Consider the following 22,886-nt stretch of genomic DNA (forward strand, 5'->3'; position numbering starts at 1 on the left):
TTCTCCGCGCGATTGATCTACCATTTAATCCTCTGCTCGATTCTCTTATCTTCTGCTCATTGTTCTTATCTTTTTTCCATTAACTTGTATGAGAAATTGAGCAGTAAACGATCGAGCGGAATATCGGACATGACGGAATTGATCAATCGGAGGCATCTATCGAATCAAATCTACTGCAAAAACGAAACGTGTGTTCCCAGCATTAGATTGTGAACTTCTCTGAGGGACAGTGGCATGAATTGAGTGGATCTCATCTTCCACAGATAACGAAAATAAAATGACAATGGAAAGCCTCATTTTTCTAGATCCTTCAAGCTTCTTGTAGAAGCTCTGCAAATCATTGATAAGATCAGTTGAGAGCGTTGATTCTCTGATTTAGAGACTTGAGCACTCTCCACATCCGGCTCCAACAAATTAAGAGTCTTTGAAAGGAAAATAATGAGATGAGCATATGGGCCGTTGTATGGTGGAGATGACTGAAGAGTTAGAGAAAACAATGACATTGAAGAATTATTAATCCATGAAACTGTTTCAAAATTCATAAAAGCTTGAAGGACATGTTGGATTGGCCGTGTTGAGAAAATATCTAAAGATAGAATAAAAAGAGATATCGCGGGAGGCCTGAATAGAAGAAAATGGAAAAAAGGAAGACTTAGAAGTAGACATAGTTTGAAGTAAAGAACATCAGAGCTATAGGAAGAAAGAATAAAAAGGCAGGTGTCTTGGATAGAATATATATATATATATATATATATTACGGCCAGAACCCGTAGTGTGGCCACTTCACGTTCTGGCCAGCCACTTCGGGTTCTGACCGGCCAATGTGCGAAGTGGCCGCAGCGCAGCAGACAATGTTAGAAATGTTATGTTTACGCCGTCTCGCTGCGGCCAAATTTATGACAACCTTGCTTAATTTAATTAAATATAGCCGGCGGCAATGTAATAGATGAAGCCGCCGGCTTTCGCACTGCCTCTCTCCTCCCCCCGCCTCTCTCCTCTACCCGCCTCCCATACAATAAGCAGCAGCCGGCGGGGACATGCAGCCGGAGAGTCGTTCGTCGCGGCAGGGGCAGCAGAGCGGGGAGGCTGCAGACATTGCTTCTGCCAGCACCCGCTCTGCAGGAACGGCAGGATTCCCCTGTTGCGACGAACGACTCTCGGGGACACGCGTGTCCCCGCCGGCTGCTACTTATTGTATAGGAGGCGGGGAGAGGAGAGAGGCGGAGAGAGGAGAGAGGCAGTGCGAAAGCCGGCGGCTTCATCTATTACATTGCCGCCGGCTATATTTAATTAAATTAAGCAAGGTTGTCATAAATTTGGCCGCAGCGAGACAGCGTAAACATAACATTTCTAACATTGGCCGCTGCGCTGCGGCCATTTCGCACATTGGCCGGCCAGAACCCGAAGTGACTACACTTCGGGTTCTGGCCGTAACATATATATATATATATATATATATATATATATATATATATATATATATATATATATATATATATATATATATATATATATATATATATATATATATATATATATATATATATATATATATATATACATACATTTATATATATATATATATATATATAAAAACATACACACACTGGCCTCAATTCACGGAGCATTATCAAACGTTTATCAAACACTTTATCAAACGTTTGATAATTTACCTTATGGGTAAAATCTCATTTTAAATTCACTTAGGTGTTATTTATTTATCGAATGTTTTACAGATAAAACGTTCAACAAATATATAACACCTTAGTGAGATTTTACCCATGAGGTAAATTATCAAACGTTTGATAAAGTGTTTGATAAACGTTTGATAATGCTCCGTGAATTGAGGCCACTGTATACACGGGTAGTCCCCAGTTGACAAATGAAATAGGGACTGTAGGTCCATCCTTAGCCTAAATCTGTCCATAGGTTGAAACATTGTGCCATCTCTGTCCCCTGTACCTCCTTAATGCACCCATTTGCTTCCAGTGCCCCGCTCTCTGTTGCCTCTTTTCCCCCATGCCTTCAGTGCCCCCCCCCATCCCTTCCCCACACTGTCATTGAATCATAATTTTACCAGTGTAAAAGACACTTTTTGTTAGAATTTTTTAACACTGGTTTTCTCAAAAACTACAAGGTCTTTTTGATAAAAAAAATAAAAAAATGCTTCCACTTGTTCCCTCAGATTCTAATTTCACATTTTCAGGCCATTCATATTGATGTGTTGTTCATAAGTCGGGTGTTCGTAAGTCAGGAGCTCCCTGTATACAGTAATGCAACACTAAGCATACTGTAATTTATCCAATACAGCCAAGACGAATACTGACCATTAACCTCCTTGGGGGCAATCCTGAGTCATGCTCGGGGTGGAAAAAAAAGAGGCCAGGAGCGGTAATCCCGAGCCTGATTTGGGGTAGGAAGGGTATGGGGAGACAGAGCAGGGTGGTAGTGTTTCTAATTCAACTCCACAAGGATCCATACGCTGCCAGCCATTCTTCTTCCGGTCCTCAGAGGTTCTCAATCCCTCTGGTGAGATCTCCATTTGTCGTCATGATGACAAACAGTGATCTATAGGGTTACAGTGCCACCTGAAGGATGGAGGGAGAACTGCAGTGCTTGGTCCCGGGGAGGTAAGTGCAGGGGCTGCCGCAGATTCCTCTGCGGTGTGATTTCTTCCTGCTTTTAGGGTGTAAAAGCTTGTGAAAAAATTGCAGTGCTTTTAGACTCTAAAATTCATAAATAGTCAAACCGCCAGGGAGGTTAAGGTCAGTCAATCCTTCGTATATGACAGCTAGCTAATGTAGGAAATCCACCCCTCATGCAATTCAGTTTTTCACGCTAATAAAAGCTGTATTATGAAAAGATGTGAGCAGCAGCAACTGAAAGTCTCTCTATTGGCGCAGCCTCATTATATTGTAAAATGATAAATATGTGCCACACATGGATGCCGATCTGCCATATGTTTGCAAGGCATTAGTCTGAGTAGCCAGATGCCGGCGTTACTGAGAGGAGCACACAAGAAATGCTGCATTTTTCCCAATCTGGTTAGTTCCGCCAAGCGTAAAGAAGAGGAGCCTGGGAAGCGCCGGCATAAATGGAGGAAGTTTGGGGAGTTGTGTTTACTAAGCAGAACGCAAGTCGCGTTTCCAAACAAAAAGAATACTGAGAAAATGAAATTGTGCTTCCAAATATTTACTGTTACACAGGGAGCCATGCGTGGGATGAGAATGGAGGATAAGGGGGGTGGATTCGAAATTCCAGGACTCCACAGTGTATATTGCAAATTTAAATTATAACTGAAGAGAACTGATGAATGGAAATACATAAGTAGACGGGCTAACAAATGCTCAACTCTCCTCCAATCATCATCAGAATCAGGATCATTTATTTTGCCAAGAACACAATTGGTTTCCTCTTCCTCCACCGCAGTGGCAATGTAATCCTGACATACTCGTTTCTGATCACATGATATGACACATGATCGGGATGCAGGAGATCATAGTGTTACCGCGCCACCCGGTGGTGGAAGAGGGGTGATGGAAGAATGCTTCCCTTTTCCACCACTAGGTGGGGCTGTAACGCTGACATGGTCCCCCTTGGTCCCGATCACGTGTCATATCATGTGATCAGATGTAATCAGGACCCAGAAGACCTGCCGGAAGTTCAGAGCTGAGGGTGGAGGAATAGAAGGAGCCATTTGGAACCGGTAGCTATAACTGCTCCCTGCCGCTAGTAGTGATGAGCAGAAATTACGCCCATGCGTAATTACGCATCCTAATACGCAATTACGCACTGTAATGCAACATTTGGGGGGAATAGTGTAGGTAATTTCGTAGTTAATTGTGCTCATTAGTCATTACGCATCAATTTACACGTAATTTACGCGTAATTTCAAGCCGACTTTGTCGGTGAATAGTAAAGCCCCGATATATGCCATTGCTAAAATTAATTTTTCAAGAAGACCTTGTAGTATTTGAGAAAATAGATTTTAAAAAATACAAAAAAAAAAAAAAAAAGGTTTTTAAACTGTCATTTTTCTAGGTTTAAAAACCATTTTTTTCGTTGCATTTTTAACCACTTGCAGTGTTGAACCCCCCTAAAGACCAGGCCATTTTTCTGTAAATGGGCCACTGCAGCTTTGAAGGCCTCGCTGCAAGGCCGCACAACAGAGCACACAAGTTATTCTCCCCGCCTTTTCTCCCCACCAACAGAGCTTTCTGCTGGTGGGGTCTGATCGCTCCCCCAGTCTTTATTTTTTTTTCTACAAATTTGTTATTTTTTTTTAAATAAAATTGTATATTTATTTTGTATTCCCCCCTCCCTCCCTCCGCGAGCCAATCACTGCGATCGGCTGTCATAGGCTTATGCTGTCATGGCTTATAGGCTTACAGCCTATGAGAGAAGATAGCAGTGGTGCCTCCCAGGGGCTGTCCCCAGTACAGCCCTGCAGGAGATCGCAGCGCTGTTCAGCAATAAATGATGGTGGTTTCGCCGTCTAACAGTCTCCCAGCAGCAATCGCCGCTGGGAGACTGAAAGGTGGAGGGGAGCTCCGTCATCAGAGCAGGGATGCACGTGCATTGGCGTGCAATCTCCCGCAAACCACGCCCCAAGAACCTTACGCCAATCGGCGTTAGGCGGACCTGGGGCTGCTGCCCCATCCACGCCCATCAGCGTGACATGGTTGGCAAGTGGTTAAAATTGGTTTTTTTCAAAAACGACAAGGTCTTTTTGAAAAATTTTTTTTTTTACTTGTATTTGTACACAAATTTCTCCGTAACATATGTAGCAATTTACATACTATGGTAAATGGTCTCCTTAACATATGGGAGCAATAGCATGTATGAGGGCCTTTGCTATTCACCAACAAAGTCGGCACGAAATGAATTAATAAATTACACGGACATTCACGCGTAATTACGAATGAGTATATAAAGTCAATTGAATTACGAATTTGTATTTACGTGTATCCGTAATTGCGAAAAATGTACGCGTAATTTCACGTAATAGTAATTAGCAGATTACGGCCATCACTAGCCGCCAGCTCATTTGGCTGCACTACGCAGCTAAACGACATTTACTGGCAGAGGTTTACAGTGCACAGCAGTCTACAAACTAACAATTCTGCTTGAGGCTGCTAATAAGTTAAAATGCCTATAAGAGAAGCTCCTGTTTAGATATACAAAGTGACCGGCATCCAGTTGTACTTCCAAGGCTAATATCACACATGACAATGTTTTCCTTCTGAACTCAACGTAAATCATAAGCCTCATTGGATAAAACGAGACATGTACAGAGATTGTAAACGTTCTTTCGGTAGCTACCATAATAACATATTAGTTAAATAGATACATAAAGTCAGAATGGAAGAAAGTAAGTTCTGTCTCACCCCATTTACTGGATAGGTCTTCCATCCGAGTTCCCCAATAGCGGTTGTTGTGTCAAGAAGAACCACTGCAAACAAACAGACAACAAACATTTCCTGTTAGTGTAAATGGAACAAATGCATAAACTATGAAGAAATGACAGGGCAAGACACCAATAAGTTAAACTTCAGAACCAAAAGCAGAATGGCTGCCATTGTCTGTATCCCGGGAGAGGTGAGTTGCAATGCCGCCATGCTGCACTGTGTTGCTTTACCTCCCGGCGGCTACCCCAAGTGAGGCTCGGGATTACCACTCCTGGCTTCGTTTTTCCACCCTGAGCTTGACTCGGGGTTCCCGCCAAGGCGGTTAAATGACATTGACATCTTTATCATAATTTCAGCAAGGCTTGGTGTACAGAGGCGCCAGAGTAGAATAAACATGTTTAAAAGCCGTCTAAAAGAGGGGGATGTTCAGGTGGACTTACCTCCCTCGAAAATATAGAACTCAATTGAGTCACAATATATCACCACTTGGTGGAGTTAAATAAAACGTTTTTTGTATTGATATATTGTGACTCAATTGAGTTATTTATTTTCGAGGGAGGTAAGTCCACCTGAACATCCCCTCTTTTAGACGGCTTTTAAACATGTTTATTCTACTCTGGCGCCTCTGTACACCAAGCCTTGCTGAAATCTTGAGTCCACCCTCGGTGGAGGGGTGCTACCCCGTTTCCTATCTACAGAGAGCGACATCTTAATAACCTGAGTGGGGTCAGGTTCTAATACTCCCCACCTGCACTTGAAGTGGTTGCCTATGGGTAACCCATGTTTGTGAGTATTTCTAAATATTTTGCTTTAAACCACAACCAACTTAACAATACTACACCATATTGGGCTCTCGATTTCTCTTTGTTCTTCCAAGCACATCTTTATCATAAGGCTGGTACAGAATATCCTGTTATTAATCTAAAGTGAATTCGGACCAATAAAATTAGCACTTGCTTTAATAATACATTTGTCCAAGTCATAAAATGAGACCGGGAAGACTGACATGAATTTACTGTCTACGTATAATTCGGAAAAAGCTGGTACTGTATATTTTACTGTTAGATCTGTAGTATATCCATATTTCCAAGAATCTCAGGACTTTTATGGGGGAACCCCTATAAAGATGCCTTATAGACTTCACAGACATGGCACACTATATCCAGCGTCATCCCAGCCATTAAACAATTTTATTGGCTGTCATGTTAAAGCCCCTGTCCAGCCACAACTGCGATTCATGTAATGGCTCCCTCCTCTTTCCATTACTGTAGCAATAAAGGCTTAAATCCCATCTAAAGTCAAACGAAAATTGGGTGGATGAATGAAATGTCCATATAGAGTTCTCTGGATTCACTATATAACCCTCTAGTTATTTCACTGATACTTTAAAGATGTACCTGATTGGTCAACTAATCCTTGGCTTTGTGTTGGTCAGACCTCAGAGTCTTCACCTATATCCCATTGAAGAGAAGTGTCATGTCTTGACAAAATGCCTTTTGTACACTATTACATGCGGTTAGTCAGTTCGGTATTTAAAGGACAACTGAAGTGAGAGGTATATGAAGTCTGCCATAGTTATTTCCTTTTAAAGAGAACCTGAACTGAAAATAATTAGTCAAAATAACCACACACAGGTCATACTTACCTCCAGTGTAGTCTACCTATCAATCTCTTTCTCCTCTCCTGCATCACATTTGTCCACTGATCAATGGAATTCTCCGTCCTCCATTTTAAAAATGGCCATTACCCCCTAACAGCTTCCTGGTCAGCACACTGTTAAACTGTAATTTCACCAACTTGGCCATAGGGAAACATGGACATTACCTTGCACATTCAGTTGTAACTGACAGCAGCTGATATATAACTGAATAATAATAATAATAATCCGAACATTTGTATAGCGCTTTTCTCCTATTGGACTCAAAGTGCTCAAGAGCTGCAGCCACTGGGGCGCGTTCAAGAGGCCACCCTGCAGTGTTAGGGAGTCTTGCCTTGAACTCCTTACTGAATAGGTACTTGACCTAGCCAGGATTTGAACCCTGGTCTCCCATGTCAAAGGCAGAGCCCTTAACCAGTACACTATCCAGCCACCACTGGTACATTTCTGACAAAATATTGTCAGAACTGGAAGGGATCACTGTAAGAAGAAAATGGTGAGCCTCTGCGAGGAACTCACAGTGAGGTTAGTATGTAATACTCATTTGCAGTTACGTCATGTGTTTATTTTAAATATTTTTTCCCGCTTCAGGTTCCCTTTAAGCAATACCAGTTGCCTGGCAGCCCTGCTGATCTGTCTAGCTGCATTAGTGCCTGAATCACACCAGAAGCAAGCATACAGCTAATTTTGTCAGATCTGACAATAATGTCAGAAACACCTGATCTGCTAAATGCTTGTTCAGGGTCTATTGCTAAATATATTACAGGCAGAAGATCAGCAGTATAGCCAGGCATCTGGTATTGCTTAAAGGAAACCAGAGATTAATTAAATTAAAAGTATTATACATACCTGCACAGTACTAGAGAGAAAGGGCACTGAGCATGCTCAGACTGGCCGAAGTTACGTGACCCAGTACTGGAGCTAGAGAAGGCTGAGTACGGCGGCGTGGGAGCATTCCGTGCGGATGGGGCTGAAGGAAGCCCCAGGTATGTACAAATCTTTTAATTTACTTCATCTTTGGTACACTTTAAAAGGAAAAAACTATGGCGGCCTCCTTATCCCTCTTGCTTCAGTTATCCTTTAAGGTAGCCACACACTAGAAGACAATGGCAAACAGATCAATCCTTCTGCGATCTGAATCGGATTAGAGATGGATCTATTCCTTCCTTCTACACACTGCACACAGATTTTCAGTAAATCTTAGCATGGAATCTATTGAAAATCAATTGAACAGTAGCAATACACTGATTGATGCAGTGTAACTCTAGGTCCGTACACACGCCGGACTGGAGGCAACGACGGGTCCGTTGTCACCTCCCGCTGGGTGGGCGTTCCAACGACAGTCCGGCGTGTGTACGCACTGTCGGCGGACTGATACGGCTGTTTCTGAGCGATCCGCCGGGCGGATCGCTCAGAAACAGCCGTATCAGTCTGCAGACAGACTGTACACACGCCGGACTGTCGTTGGAACGCCCACCCAGCGGGAGGTGACGAGTGACGACGGACCCGTCGTTGCTTCCAGTCCGGCGTGTGTACGGACCTTAAGTGCCATCGTTCCTACAGCAGTCATGCTGGGACATAGATGACTAGCAGACTTTATCACAGTAATAAAATCTGCCAGGACAAGTGTATGGCTACCTTAAAGGATACCACAACTGACATGTGGCATAATGAGATAGACATGGGTATGTACAGTGCCTAGCACACAAATAACTATGCTGTGTTCCTTTCTTTCTTTCTCTGCCTGAAAGAGGTAAATATCAGGTATGTAAGTGGCTGACTCAGTCCTGACTCAGACAGGAAGTGACTACAGTGTGACCTTCACTGATAAGAAATTCCAACTATAAAACACTTTCCTAGCAGAAAATGGCTTCTGAGAGCAAGAAAGAGATAAAAAAGGGGGAATTTCTTATCAGTGAGGGTCACACTGTAGTCACTTCCTGTCTGAGTCAGGACTGAGTCATCCATTTACATACCTGATATTTAACTCTTTCAGGCAGAGAAAGAAAAAAAGGAACACAGCATAGTTATTTGTGTGCTAGGCACTGTACATACCCATGTCTATCTCATTATGCCACATGTCAGTTGTGGTATCCTTTAAAGAGGAGTTTCAGCCTAAACAAACATACTGCCTGCCATTATGTTACAATAGTTATGTTAATTAAAATAGATAGGTAATATAATCTCTTACCCACCCTGTTTTAAAAGAACAGGCAAATGTTTGTTATTTCATGGGGGCAGCCATCTTTTTGGTTGAAAGGAGGTGACAGGGAGCATAAGACACAGTTCTAACTGTCCTGTGTCCTGATCACCCTTCCCAGCTGCGTGCGCACTAGGCTTCAAATCTCAAAATCAAAATCAAAATGTATAAAAAAAAAATTGCACCAAAACAGCAGAACAAGAACAAGAACAACATCATCATAAATCCCATCATGCTTTGCACAGCATCAGGGGAAAAATGCCCAGGCAGATTTCTTTGATGGGGCAGAGCTTAGCTTCTGTGCAGCTAAAAATGAGGCTTGGGTACGTAGAACAAACTGATGCTGTGAAACTATTAACCTCCTTGGCGGTAATCCCGAGCTGAGCTCGGGGTATGCCGCCGGAGGTCGCCGCTCAGGCCCTGCTGGGCCGATTTGGATTCTGAAAAAAGCAGCACACGCAGCCGGCACTTTGCCAGCCGCGTGTGCTGCCCGATCGCCGCCGCTCCGCGGCGATCCGCCGCGTGCAGCGGCGAAAGAGGGTCCCCCCAGCCGCCCGAGCCCAGTGCAGCCGGAACAAACAGTTCCGGCCGGCGCTAGGGGCTGGATCGGGCGGCTCTGACGTCAGGACGTCGACTGACGTCCATGACGTCACTCCGCTCGTCGCCATGGCGACGAGGAAAGCGAAACAAGATAGGCCGCTCATTGCGGCCTATCTTGTTACTTTCGATTGCCGGAGGCGATCGAAAGTACGCTTCCGGAGCGCCCTCTAGTGGGCTTTCATGCAGCCAACTTTCAGTTGGCTGCATGAAATAGTTTTTTTTTTATTTAAAAAAAACCCTCCCGCAGCCTCCCTGGCGATTTTAATAGAACGCCAGGGAGGTTAAAGAAACATCCAACCTTTTCAGTGCTGCCGAGTAGATGTTTAGTCTGGAGGTTCACTTTAAAGCTACGTTTACAAATCAGAGAAACAAAATGCCCGGAACCCCAGATAAAGTTGTATCAGATGACAAAGTCGTTAAAAAAAATGTAGCCAAGCGACATTAAATGACAACGAGCAACATACCGAGTCTTCTGCCCCATCCAATCAGCGGATCAATTCAGATTACTATTGGGCAGATATCATGCAACAAGCCCGGTGTGTAAAACGTCATTCAAACTACAGAAAAGTCCCCGATATCAGGCACCGGCACGGATCACCTGATGCTGGATGTGCTTGTTGGTTGCTTGAGCAAGCGGCTGAAAAAGCACTAACCTCCCACCTATCTAAATAAAATACTGAGTGTCCAGCGCGTCTTCTTTCCTTCCTGTAGCTTGTAGCAGCTTTCTGAGGTCCTCCATGCATGGCTACTGACGTGTCACCTGACCCGCATCAGGCGACAAGCCGGGAGCCATGCACAGTGGACGCGGGGAAGCTGCTAGGAGCTACAAAAAGAGTAGAAGACGGTGCTGGGCACTCAGTGAGTATTTTAATCACTGCAAAACATCGGACAATCATGCATGCCGGTTAGTTGAGACTTCCTGTTGGCTGAGTTCTGGGTAACAGGGACTTAGCTGTACATTGTTGCACAGCATGCACACGTCGTGTGGAATGTCACTTCTGTTTGCGCTCACTCTGTGCGAATGACATAATCGTTTGGAATAAAAAATGATGATATAATGATTTGTATGTGTGGTACAGCTAAGAAAAAAAACATCAGGAGCAGAGAGATAAGTCGAATATGGTTTCCAGTAAAGGAAGCGTTAAACTCCAGTCATCTATGCAAAAGAGTCACTGAGCTTCACAACTTTCAAAGTCGCAGAGAGCTCTGTCTTCTGAAGCTTGTTATTCCAACTCAGTCACTGTATTGTTTTTTTTTCTGCAGATTGCAGTTCAAAAGTTCACTGGCCTGCTCTGTAAAATCATTTAGAATGCTGAGTAGTGTGTAAACTGAAAATATTAGAGAATGATGCAATGTTATAAAAAAAAAATCTATATAATTGAGAATAAAAATATGAGAATATTTTCTTTGCTACTAATGTTCTAGTAATTATCCGTACTACACAGCCAATTCATTATATCATCATTTTTTTTACGCTTCAGTTTTTTACGCTTTTTTTACTTGTCGATTATTTTCCCCGGGTTATGACGTTAGAGCAGCGTCACTCATTTGTGTGTGCGGACTTTCATTTAGCGTGCCTGCGGACCCCCAAGCCTCCACCCCCCCCCCCCCCCCCTTTACACCATTAATCCAAATAAACATAGTGTGTGTATCTGCAGAAGTCAGGTCATTTTGCTGGTAATTACGTACAGCTTAATAGTTTCCTTACAATAATTGCTGACATCAGTAATTACCAGAAACGTAGTTCAGATATAACTAACTGCTGTAATGAGAGTTGCAAGGTTTGAAACAACCACCCACCTTTTTATATCATACATCATAAGAGTACAACTTATTATTTTAGTTTTTTAACGTTAGATGGGCTTTTAGTAAAACTAGCTAAATTGCATTGCAAACAGACATTCTTCAGTTCAGTGATGAAATACTGTATGCATACAATAATTTAGAGCCCGTTTCCACCGGCCACCGTGCACGGCTGCGAGACGCGCGGTGGCACTTCCTGGTCAGCGGGAACGCTGACGAATCCCATAAACCGTACCATGCACGGCTATGGGATTCGCAGCCTCCAGCACAGAAACTGATGGCAATGTCGGCCAAATTGCTACGGTAAGCGATTCGGCCGGCATCGCCATTGTTTCCTATGGCAGAGTTTCCCCATGCGATTTTCCTGCGGGGAAACTGCGGATTCGGCCCGGTTTCCGCACTAGTGGAAACTGGCCCTTACTCACAGTGTAAAAGCCTTTATTTCTGTGCATTAACCCCCTTGGCGGTATGAAACATTCCGCCAGGGGGAAGCGCAACAGGTTTTTTTTATTTTTTGTTTTGTTTAAATCATGTAGCGAGCCCAGGGCACTGATTGGCCAGGCAGCGCACGGGGTCTGGGGGGGGGGGGGGGGCGCACGCCGCACCGGATAGCGGTGATCGGGCGCGGGGCGGCGGCGATCGGGGTGCTGGCGCAGCTAACAAAGTGCTAGCTGCGTCCAGCAAAAAAAAATTATGTAAATCGGCACCCTCCGGCGGCTTACCCTGTGTCACACACGGAGTTACCGCTAAGGAGGTTAATACCTGCAATCAGATCACATTACTAATCTGCCTACTACTCGATCCCCAGTAATGTACAGGAACCGCTATCTCCAGCCATGAGAGACTGCAAAAATAATAAAGTGAATCTAAAATCTTGCACAGGACAGAAGGAAAACAGAGAAATGCACCCTGTATGTATTTAGAGAGTTTAGCCTGTCTAAGGAGTGGAACCCACTAGAAATCACAACTCGCTAGCGCAATAGTTAGCTTTTTTAATCAGCGTTTTGTAAGCGATTTCTTGAGCATTTTCCGGCGATTTTGGTAGCGATTTTTTAAAAAAATGTAAGCTTTTTGCCAGCGATTGTGTAGCGATTTGCGATTAGCGATTTTTATTCTGATTGGTCTTCATTCAATTAATTATAATATGCTTTAAAGTTTGCGGTAATTTAAAATGGCACATAAATCGCTATGTGTAGCGATTCATGAGCGATTTGCCAGCACTTCAATACTTTACATTGAAGTGCAAACACTCCCAAAATTTGTTACATTTATTTACATTGACAGAGGGTTTAGGGAAATCGCTGGCGATTTAAAGCGCTCCCTAAACGCTCAAAAAAGCACTCTAGTGGGTTCCAGGCCTTGTTTCACCTCATCTGTGTCTAATCACAAGTTGTAATTTGATCCCTCTGCTGTGTCAGCTGACTGCCACAGCAGAGAGGCGAAGTTGAAAGTACAGGATGTTAAAAATATGTCTGCTTCCATGAAAGTAGGAAGTAGAAACATTGCAGATGTATTGCAGGATTTAAGTAAGAAATGTTTTTTTTTAAAAAGTTATTTTGCTGTTGCTTATCTTTTAGAGCAGAGAGGAAGTTCTGAGTTCAGGTCTGCTTTAATGTCGTTAGAGCAGCCACGTCACTTATTTGGGTGAGCTGACTTCAGGCTGGTTTCACAGTGGGAGGTTACAGTCCCACGTTACAGCAGCCAGTAACGCAGCCTAACTCACAGCACTGTAAAATCAATGTGCTGTTCACAGTGCACACGTTGCGTTACATTGTAACGCAGCACATTTAAACAAAGTGCTGTATGCTGTACGTTATACTGGGCTAAGCAGCGTTAGACTGCTTGCACATGCTCAGTAATGCTGGAGGAGGAGGTCTCCCCTCCTCCTCTGTGGCCAGCACTGCAGAGACTCCTGGTAGGACTGTAGTGTTGTCCGGATCATGAACGAATCGTTCATTTGATCCGGATCTTTTTTGCGAGTCGAATCATCCGGATCATCACAATGAAGGATTCGGTTCACAGTGGATGTCTGTCTGGAATAAACCGGAACATACAGAATGTACAGTGCAGGGAAAGTCGTGTCCTGCTAGTCATTTCACCCCCAGTCTGCTTCCCTAGTAAAATGATTCAAATGATTTGGTTCCAAGATCCAGATCTTTTCAATGATCCGATTCAAATTATCCGAATCCTTAAAAAGATCCGGACTTCCTATCACTAACCTGGAGTGGCTTCTTTGAGAGCTGCATAACGCAGCTCTATCTGACGTCCAACTTCTACACCACCATACGTTGCGTTAGGGGCACGTTATGCGACCATAACGTCCCCTAAAACGCAACGTCTTGGTGGGAAAGTAGCCTTAATCTAGTGTGCCTGCGGACCCCAAGCCTCCATCCCCCATTACACCATTAACGCAAATAAATATAGTTAGTGTATCTGCAGAAGTCAGGTCATTTTGCTGGTAATTACATACAGCTTAATAGTTTCCTTACAATAATTGCTGACATCAGTAATTACGGGAAACGTAGTTCAGATATAACTAACTGCTGTAATGAGCGTTACAAGCTTTGAAATAACCACCCACCATTATATATATATATATATATATATATATATATATATATATATATATATATATATATATATATATATATATATATATATATATATATATATATATAAGCCAAGGGATGAGCAGCACAAGCCGAATTTTATGCAATACTATGCAAAGCATGCACGCAGCACTGGAGAACCCCAATCTCCATAAGAAATATATAAATACAGAGGGTGCTGCAGCACACAACAGGAAAACAGTGACAGGGGCTCTTGGTTACGCTTTAACGCGTTTAAGCTCACCAACTGCGCCAAAGTGTCCCCGATCTGGTGAGTCCTACTCTAACCTGGCAAAAATGCTAGTTTTTATCAGCGTTCTAGTGGGAACCATGCCAAAAGCCCAGGGGTCAGCTAAATGGGAGAAATGAAATTAAAAACACCTCACCTTCTACTAACTGAACTATGAGCACCGCTCATTTATATGCTTAACTGTGCTAGAGATGGGTGTGGTTATGCACGCTCACAGGGGAAAATAATATAAGCCAAGGGATGAGCAGCACAAACCGAATTTTATGCAATACTATGCAAAGCATGCACGCAGCACTGGAGAACCCCAATCTCCATAAAATTGCAGATCGGGGACACTTTGGCGCAGTTGGTGAGCTTAAACGCGTTAAATTGTAACCAAGAGCCCCTGTCACTGTTTTCCTGTTGTGTGCTGCAGCACCCTATATATATATATATATATATATATATATATATATATATATATATATATATATATATATATATATATATATATATACACATATATACATATATATAATTAATTGATATAATTAATGTGTAGTACGGATAATTAATAGAACATAAGTAGCAAAGTAGCAAAGAAAATGGTCTCATTTTTATTTTCAGTTATATCGTTTTTTATTATTCTCTAATATTTGAAATTCATCCATTACACTGAGGTTTTGATGCGACGTTAAAGTCGCACCGCAAACTTACAAAGCAAAGCGCCCAAAAAGTCGCAACACAGCGTTACCGTTAAGTGTCCCACACTTAGTGTTCCTTGTATTGTAACTTATGCCACATTGTCTTCCTCTGCATAAATGTTATAAAATGTTCTGTATTCTGTAAGTTCTGTTCCTACTGCATGTCCTGTCCTGTATCTGTAACTATATTGTGTATCAGTACCCTGTACGTGCCAAGCCCAATTCCGGGCACGACCCAGTCGTGCTTGGCGAAATAAAGATTCTGATTCTGATTCTGATTCTGAGTTAAAAAAAGGTCAATAGTTAATATATTTTATCTCTCTCTGCCCTCAGAAGTTTTATTCTGCCAGGAAAACTTGTATGGATGTAATTTGCCAATCAGTGATGTTTACTATATTGCCGACAAGGTACCGACAAGATGGAAGCTGTTACTTCCATGCCTAGAAATTAACTCTTTCAGGCAGCAAAATAAAGCAAGTAAAACAGCCTGGTAATATGTTTTGCACTGTACATACCCATGTTAATCTCATCATGTCACATGTCGCCTCGGGTACACTTTAATGGCTGCAATCAAAGGTCACATTACTAACCTGCCCACTACTCATTCCCCAGTAATGTGCAGGAACGGCTCTCTCCTGTCATGAGCAACTGCAAACATATGAAATGAATGGGGAGGCAGTTTATGTGCATGGATGATTCCCTATTAATTGCCAGGCACAGGGCCGAGCCTGGGCGGGTGCTGCGGGTGCAAGGCACCCAGGCGCCTGCCTCTGAGAGGCGCCGCCCGGCCGCCGCTCTCCCCCTGTGGCCGCCACTCTCTCTCTCCCTCTAGCCGCCGGCGCTGTGTCAGACCTCGATCAGGCGGCGACCAATAGTGCGAGAGCTAGGACCTAGCACGCCACACTGATATGCGGAATTGACATCACTTCCGCATATAGGGTGGGTGCGTCCGGCGCCCTCTTACTGGTCGGGTCGCCCGCTGATCGAGGTCTGACACTGCTGCAAGGTGAGGGGGGAGCGGCGGCGGCGGCTAGAGGAGGAGAGGGAGGGAGGGAGGGTGTCACTAACTAAAGGGGGTCCCTGTCACTCACTACATATACTGGGCACATATACCCCCTGGCTACATCTACTGGGCACATATACCCCCCTGACTACATATAATGGGCACATATACCCCCCTGACTACATATACTGGGCACATATACCCCCCTGACTACATATACTGGGCACATATACCCCCTGGCTACATCTACTGGGCACATATACCCCCTGGCTACATCTACTGGGCACATATACCCCCTGGCTACATCTACTGGGCACATATACCCCCTGGCTACATCTACTGGGCACATATATCCCTGGCTACATATACTGGGGACATATACCTCTGTCTACATATACTGGGCACATATATCCCTGGCTGCATATACTAGGGGCATATATCCCTGGCTACATATACTGGGGACATATATCCCTGGCTACATATACTGGGCACATATATCCCTGGCTACATATACTGGAAACACTGGCTGTTTGTCATTATTTGCATTTACTGGTGAAAATCTGTCTCTTATTATGTGCATTTGCTGGTGAAAAGCTGTCTCTTATGTGCATTTACTGGTGAAAAGCTGTCTCTTATTATGTGCATTTACTGGTGAAAAGCTGTCTCTTATTATGTGCATTTACTGGTGAAAAGTTGTCTCTTATTATGTGCATTTACTGGTGAAAAGTTGTCTCTTATTATGTGCATTTACTGGTGAAAAGCAGTCTCTTTTTATGTGCATTTACTGGTGAAAAAAACATTCTCTTATGTGCATTTAGTGGTGAAAAGCGGTCTCTCATTATGTGCATTTACTGATGAAAGATTGTCTGTCATTACGTGCATTTACTGGTGAAACGCTGTCTCTTATGTGCATTTAGTGGGGAAATGTTGTCAGTAAAAATCTTTTGTCAGTACATTTTTAGGTATTTGTCAGTAAAAAGTAACGTGAAAGGTTGGCAACACTGGCAGGCTGTGCGGCGCAACGGGGAAGATACAGGCAGCCCACCTCACGCTTGGGCTTGGCGGGGGGAGGAGCCGACGACAGCGGGCAAGAGTAGGGTGGCCGCAGGCAGCCATAAATACGCAGTGCGTGACTGCGTTGCACTCGCAGAGCCTCTCAGCCTGAGTCAGTCCAGAGACTAGCAGACTGGCAGGCAGCCAAAGCCAGCCAGGAGCAAGCCAATGGAAGAGGGGTAGGAATGGGGTATCGCATGCATGCGTAAAGAGGTGGAAGGTGTGGGTGTGATTAGGCAGGACATGGGTGTGGTTATGTGGTTGGGCGTGGTTAATTTAAAGCCAATGGGTACCGGATTAAAAAAGAAAAAGTCAGATACTCACCTAAGGAGAGGGAAGGCTCGGTCCTAATCAGCCTTCCCTCTCCTCTCCCGGTGCCATCGGTGCTGCGCTGGCTCCCCCGTCCACCGCCGCAGGGACTTCGGAGGTCTTCGGGAGAACTCGGGCTTCCGAAGACGGGCCGCTCCATACTACGTACGCGCGAGTGCGTCATAGAGGGCGCTCGCGCATGCGTAGTATGGAGCGGCCGCGTCATCGGGAGCCCGAGTGCTCTCGAAGGCTTCCGAAGCTCCCGAAGGCATGCGGAAGTGGCAGTATTTGACCGAACTGGTCAAATACTGCTACGGGGGATCCTGCGAGGGACCGGGCAGCGGGAGAGGAGGGGGAAGGCTCATTAGGACCGAGCCTTCCCTCTCCTTAGGTGAGTATCTGACTTTTTCTTTTTTAATTCGGTAAACATTCACTTTAGCCACTCCCATAGGCGCCAGAGAAAATCTTTCACCCAGGTGCCAGGCACCCCAGGCTCACCCCTGGCCAGGCATAATTTTGCTTGCTGGGCAGGCTACTTGCATCATATATTAAATAACGGATGGCCAGCCAAGCAATGCCTTGCAAGATAATGTGTTTTAGTAAATTACTATGCAGTTCTGGATCGCACAGAACAAGATTTTTTTTTTCAATACATTGATTAAAAAATTATTAAATGTTAGATTTTGGTAGGTTTAATGTTTTTTATTAACATCACACCTAGGGCTTCATTCACTAAACCGTGATAACTCATATCTCGGCCAATTGCGAATGATCGCGCACAATCACGTTTTCGTGCAAACAATTGTGATTGCTTGCGATAATTCGCAAACAAACGTGATATGAGTTAGCAGTGAATCAAGCCCCTAAAGTGAGAGGGATATTGAGGCTGACATGCTTATTTCCTTTTAAACAATACACATTTCCTGGCTGCCCTGCTGATCCTGTGCCTCTTAGGGCCCATTCACACTTCAGCGTTTTGCAGTGATTTAGGCAAAACGCTCAAACACTAGCGCTGTTTAAAAGCGCTATTGCAATGACACCCTATGGGGCTGTTCTTATTTGAGCAATTTGCGCTAATCGCCGAAATTGCCCAAAAACGCTAAAGGCAAACGCATAGCCTGCACCATTTTCAAGCCATTTCCCGGCGATCATCGCTAAAAAAAAAAATCGGCAGGTGTGAATGATGATTTTTTGGTGTTAATCGCCAAAAAACGCCAGAGCAAAACGCTAGCAAAATCGCTACCATTTTGCGATCAGCAAGTGTGTATGAGCCCTAATGCTTTCAGCCATGGACCCTGAGCAAGCATGCAGATCAGAGGTTTGACTGAGGTTTGACTGGATTTTCTACATGCTTGTTTCAGGTGTGGGATTCAGACACTCCTCATGCATGGAAGGAAGATTAGCAGGACTGCCAGGCAACTGGTATTGTTTAAAAGGAAATAAATATGGCAGCCTCCATATGACTCTCACTTCAGAACTGAACCTCACCGGAAGCAAGAGACACATAAAACGAGAGGTGTTCTCCCTTAGTGATGGCCACAAACACAGCAAATTCTTTTATAAAACGACTTGATTCAACCGTCTGATTGATTGAAAGTGACTGAAAATGTCACATTCAATAGTTACGTACAACAGATCAATTTTCTGTTTTCATAACACAATAAACTCTCACTGTCCTGTCATTTCTATTTCACTAAGCTAATATTCCAGAGTAGTCGGCAGTTTCTCCTTGTATTTTTATTTTTAAAAAAACAAAACTATTGAAAAAAAAGCACAGAATGTAAGTTTTTGATCTAAATAAAGCATTGAAAGTAAAACCTACTATAGACACAGTGTATTAACCTACAGTGGCTTGCAAAAGTATTCGGCCCCCTTGAAGTTTTCCACATTTTGTCACATTACTGCCACAAACCTGAATCAATTGTATTGGAATTCCACATGAAAGACCAATACAAAGTGGTGTACACGTGAGAAGTGGAACGAAAATCATACATGATTCCACACATTTTTTACAAATAAATAACTGCAAAGTGGTGTGTGCATAATTATTTGGCCCCCTTTGATCTGAGTGCAGTCAGTTGCCTATAGACATTGCCTGATGAGTGCTAATGACTAAATAGAGTGCACCTGTGTGTAATCTAATGTCAGTACAAATACAGTTGCTCTGTGACGGTCTCAGAGGTTGTCCAAGAGAATATTGGGAGCAACACCATGAAGTCCAAAGAACACACAAGACAGGTCAGGGATCAAGTTATTGAGAAATTTAAAGCAGGCTTAGGCTACAAAAAGATTTCCAAAGCCTTGAACATCCCACGGAGCACTGTTCAAGCGATCATTCAAAAATGGAAGGAGTATGGCACAACTGTAAACCTACCAAGACAAGGCCATCCACCTGAACTCACAGGCCGAACAAGGAGAGCGCTGATCAGGAATGCAGTCAAGAGGCCCATGGTGACTCTGGACGAGCTGCAGAGATCTACAGCTCAGGTGGGAGACTCTGTCCATAGGACAACTATTAGTCATGCACTGCACAAAGTTGGCCTTTATGGAAGAGTGGCAAGAAAAAAGGCATTGTTATCAGAAAGCATAAGAAGGCCTGTTTGCAGTTTGCCACAAGCCATGTGGGGGACACATCTGACCAGAGCAACTTCTTCCACATGGTTGCTGAGACCAAAATTGAACGTTTTGGCCAAAATGCAAAACGCTATGTGTGGCAGAAAACTAACACTGCACATCACTCTGAACACACCATCCCCACTGTCAAATATGGTGGTGGCAGCATCATGCTCGGGGGGTGCATCTCTTCAGCAGGGACAGGGAAGCTGGTCAGAGTTGATGGGAAGATGGATGGAGCCAAATACAGGGCAAACTTGGAAGAAAACCTCTTGGAGACTGCAAAAGACTTGAGACTGGGGCAGAGGTTCACCTTCCAGCAGGACAATGACCCTAAACATAACGCCAGGGCAACAATGTAATGGTTTAAAACAAAACATATCTATGTGTTAGAATGGCCCAGTCAAAGTCCAGATCTAAATCCAATCGAGAATCTGTGGCAAGATCTGAAAACTGCTGTTCACAAACGCTGTCCATCTAATCTGACTGAGCTGGAGCTGTTTTGCAAAGAAGAATGGGCAAGGATTTCAGTCTCTAGATGTGCAAAGCTGGTAGAGACATACCCTAAAAGACTGGCAGCTGTAATTGCAGCAAAAGGTGGTTCTACAAAGTGTTGACTCAGGGGGCCGAATAATTACGCACACCCCACTTTGCAGTTATTGATTTGTAAAAAATGTTTGGAATCATGTATGATTTTTGTTCCACTTCTCACGTGTACACCACTTTGTATTGGTCTTTCACATAGAATTCCAATAAAATCGATGCATGTTTGTGGCAGTAATGTGACAAAATGTGGAAAACTTCAAGGGGGCCGAATACTTTTGCAACCCACTGTACATCCTAATAAGTAGCTGATATCCCCTTTCCCATAAGAAATCTTTACCTTTTCTCAAATAGATCATCAGGGGGCCTGTATGGCTTACGATATATTGTGGTGAAACCCCTCCCACAGTGTGATGTCAGGACCTAGGTCCTGACAGCTTTCTGTCTGTAAACCTCATTGCATTGTGGGAAATAACAGCTGTTTCCAACTGACAAGCAACCAGTATCTCCCTCTCCCTCTGTACATATGTATACCTTTTAGCCTATCACATGTTAGGGGGTGTGGTTATAGATGATAGCAGTTGGTGCTGTCTAGTTTTTCTGCATGCAGGCTGAATGCGAATCAAACGACATGAACAAGCTGCATGGCGAATAACAATCATTGCTTGATCTTTCTTTTATTTTTTACCTTCTCACGTTGCAATGTATTGATTTGTTTTCCTCTCCTTTTCACTAAAGCTCCTCTTTGAAGAGCAAGCTGTATAGCAGCAATGATCAAAAAGATGTGAATGTTCCAGGCTGATTTATATTGTGTTGGAATTAGAATATAGTTTGGGATTAGGCCAATCCCATTCTTCAGCAACTGCATTTGATTGGTTAAAATCCAGTCTGCGTACAAGCTCATGAATTCAACTCATAAAATATGCATCTAATTGACATTCTCTACGGTTCTGGACTGATATATATGGCTTATATGATATGGATAACTGTGGCTGATATAAAGGGGCATAACTACAGTGGGGTGCGAAAGTTTAGGCAACCTTGTTAATCGTCATGATTTTCCTGTATAAATCGTTGGTTGTTACGATAAAAAATGTCAGTTAAATATATCATATAGGAGACACACACAGTGATATTTGAAAAGTGAAGTGACGTTTATTGGATTCACAGAAAGTGCACAATAATTATTTAAATAAAATGAGGCAGGTGCAAAAATGTGGGCACTGTTGTCATTTTATTTATTTCAAAACCTTTAGAACTATTTATTGGAACTCAAATTGCCTTGGTAAGCTCTGACCTACATACACAGGTGAATCCAATTATGAGAAAGAGTATTTAAGGGGGTCAATTGCAAGTTTCCCTCCTCTTAATTTTCTCTGAAGAGTAGCAAATCGGGGTCTCAAAACAACTCTCAAATGACCTGAAGACAAAGATTGTTCACCATCATGGTTTAGGGGAAGGGTACAGAAAGCTGTCTCAGAGATTTCAGCGGTCTGTTTCCACAGTTTGAGGAAATGGAAGACACAGGCTCAGGCTCAGTTTAAGTTAAGGCTCGGAGTGGCAGACCAAGAAAAATCTCAGATAAACAGAAGCGACGAATGGTGAGAACAGTCAGTCAACCCACAGACCAGCACCAAAGACCTACAACATCATCTTGCTGCAGATGGAGTCACTGTGCATCGTTCAACCATTCGTACATCCCATTGTATAAGGGAGCAGCACCAGCAACCTGCAAATGCAGGGGAGCCCAGAGCTTTGGGGGGCCACAGCTAATTACTCTCCCTCCCCTTTCAATATAGAGGTACATCCTTTAGCTCAAGTGTTGTGCTGGCCACAGCTGTTACAGGAGATTATGATTACTAGCTGTGGGGCTACCAAAGAGAGTCAGGGAACGTGGTGTGAATGTTGAGCAGTTTACAGTCATAATAAGGATAGTAAAACATAAGTAAATAATACCAATATTTTACTACAACTAAACCTAACCCTACTCTCACACAGAACCCTCCGTGTACCAATGCCTAACCCTAACACCCCTGGTGGTGCCTAACCCTAAGACATTCCCTGGTGGTGCCTAACCCTAAGACCCCCCCCCCCCCCCCCCCCGATGGTCACTAACCCTAAGATCCCCCAGGTGGTGCCTAGCTGTAAGACCCCC

At 43.7% G+C, this 22,886-nt stretch overlaps 1 protein-coding gene across 16 annotated transcripts in view; it reads right to left on the bottom strand.

Annotated features, from left to right (window-relative positions):
* Positions 1-22,886, bottom strand: part of EPHA6 (EPH receptor A6) — a 1,277,595-nt gene that overhangs the window by 1,085,112 nt on the left and 169,597 nt on the right. For all 16 annotated transcript variants that reach the window (XM_068270648.1, XM_068270650.1, XM_068270649.1 and 13 more), the window contains one exon: positions 5,388-5,452. Coding sequence is in view for 5 of the 16 variants with exons in the window: in XM_068270642.1 (XP_068126743.1) it covers positions 5,388-5,452 (65 nt within the window). In the remaining 11 variants the exon portion in view is untranslated. The remainder of the gene's footprint in view (positions 1-5,387; positions 5,453-22,886) is intronic.

The sequence above is a fragment of the Hyperolius riggenbachi genome, chromosome 2 (genome assembly GCF_040937935.1).
Source record: "Hyperolius riggenbachi isolate aHypRig1 chromosome 2, aHypRig1.pri, whole genome shotgun sequence".
NCBI classification, from domain to species: Eukaryota; Metazoa; Chordata; class Amphibia; order Anura; family Hyperoliidae; genus Hyperolius; species Hyperolius riggenbachi.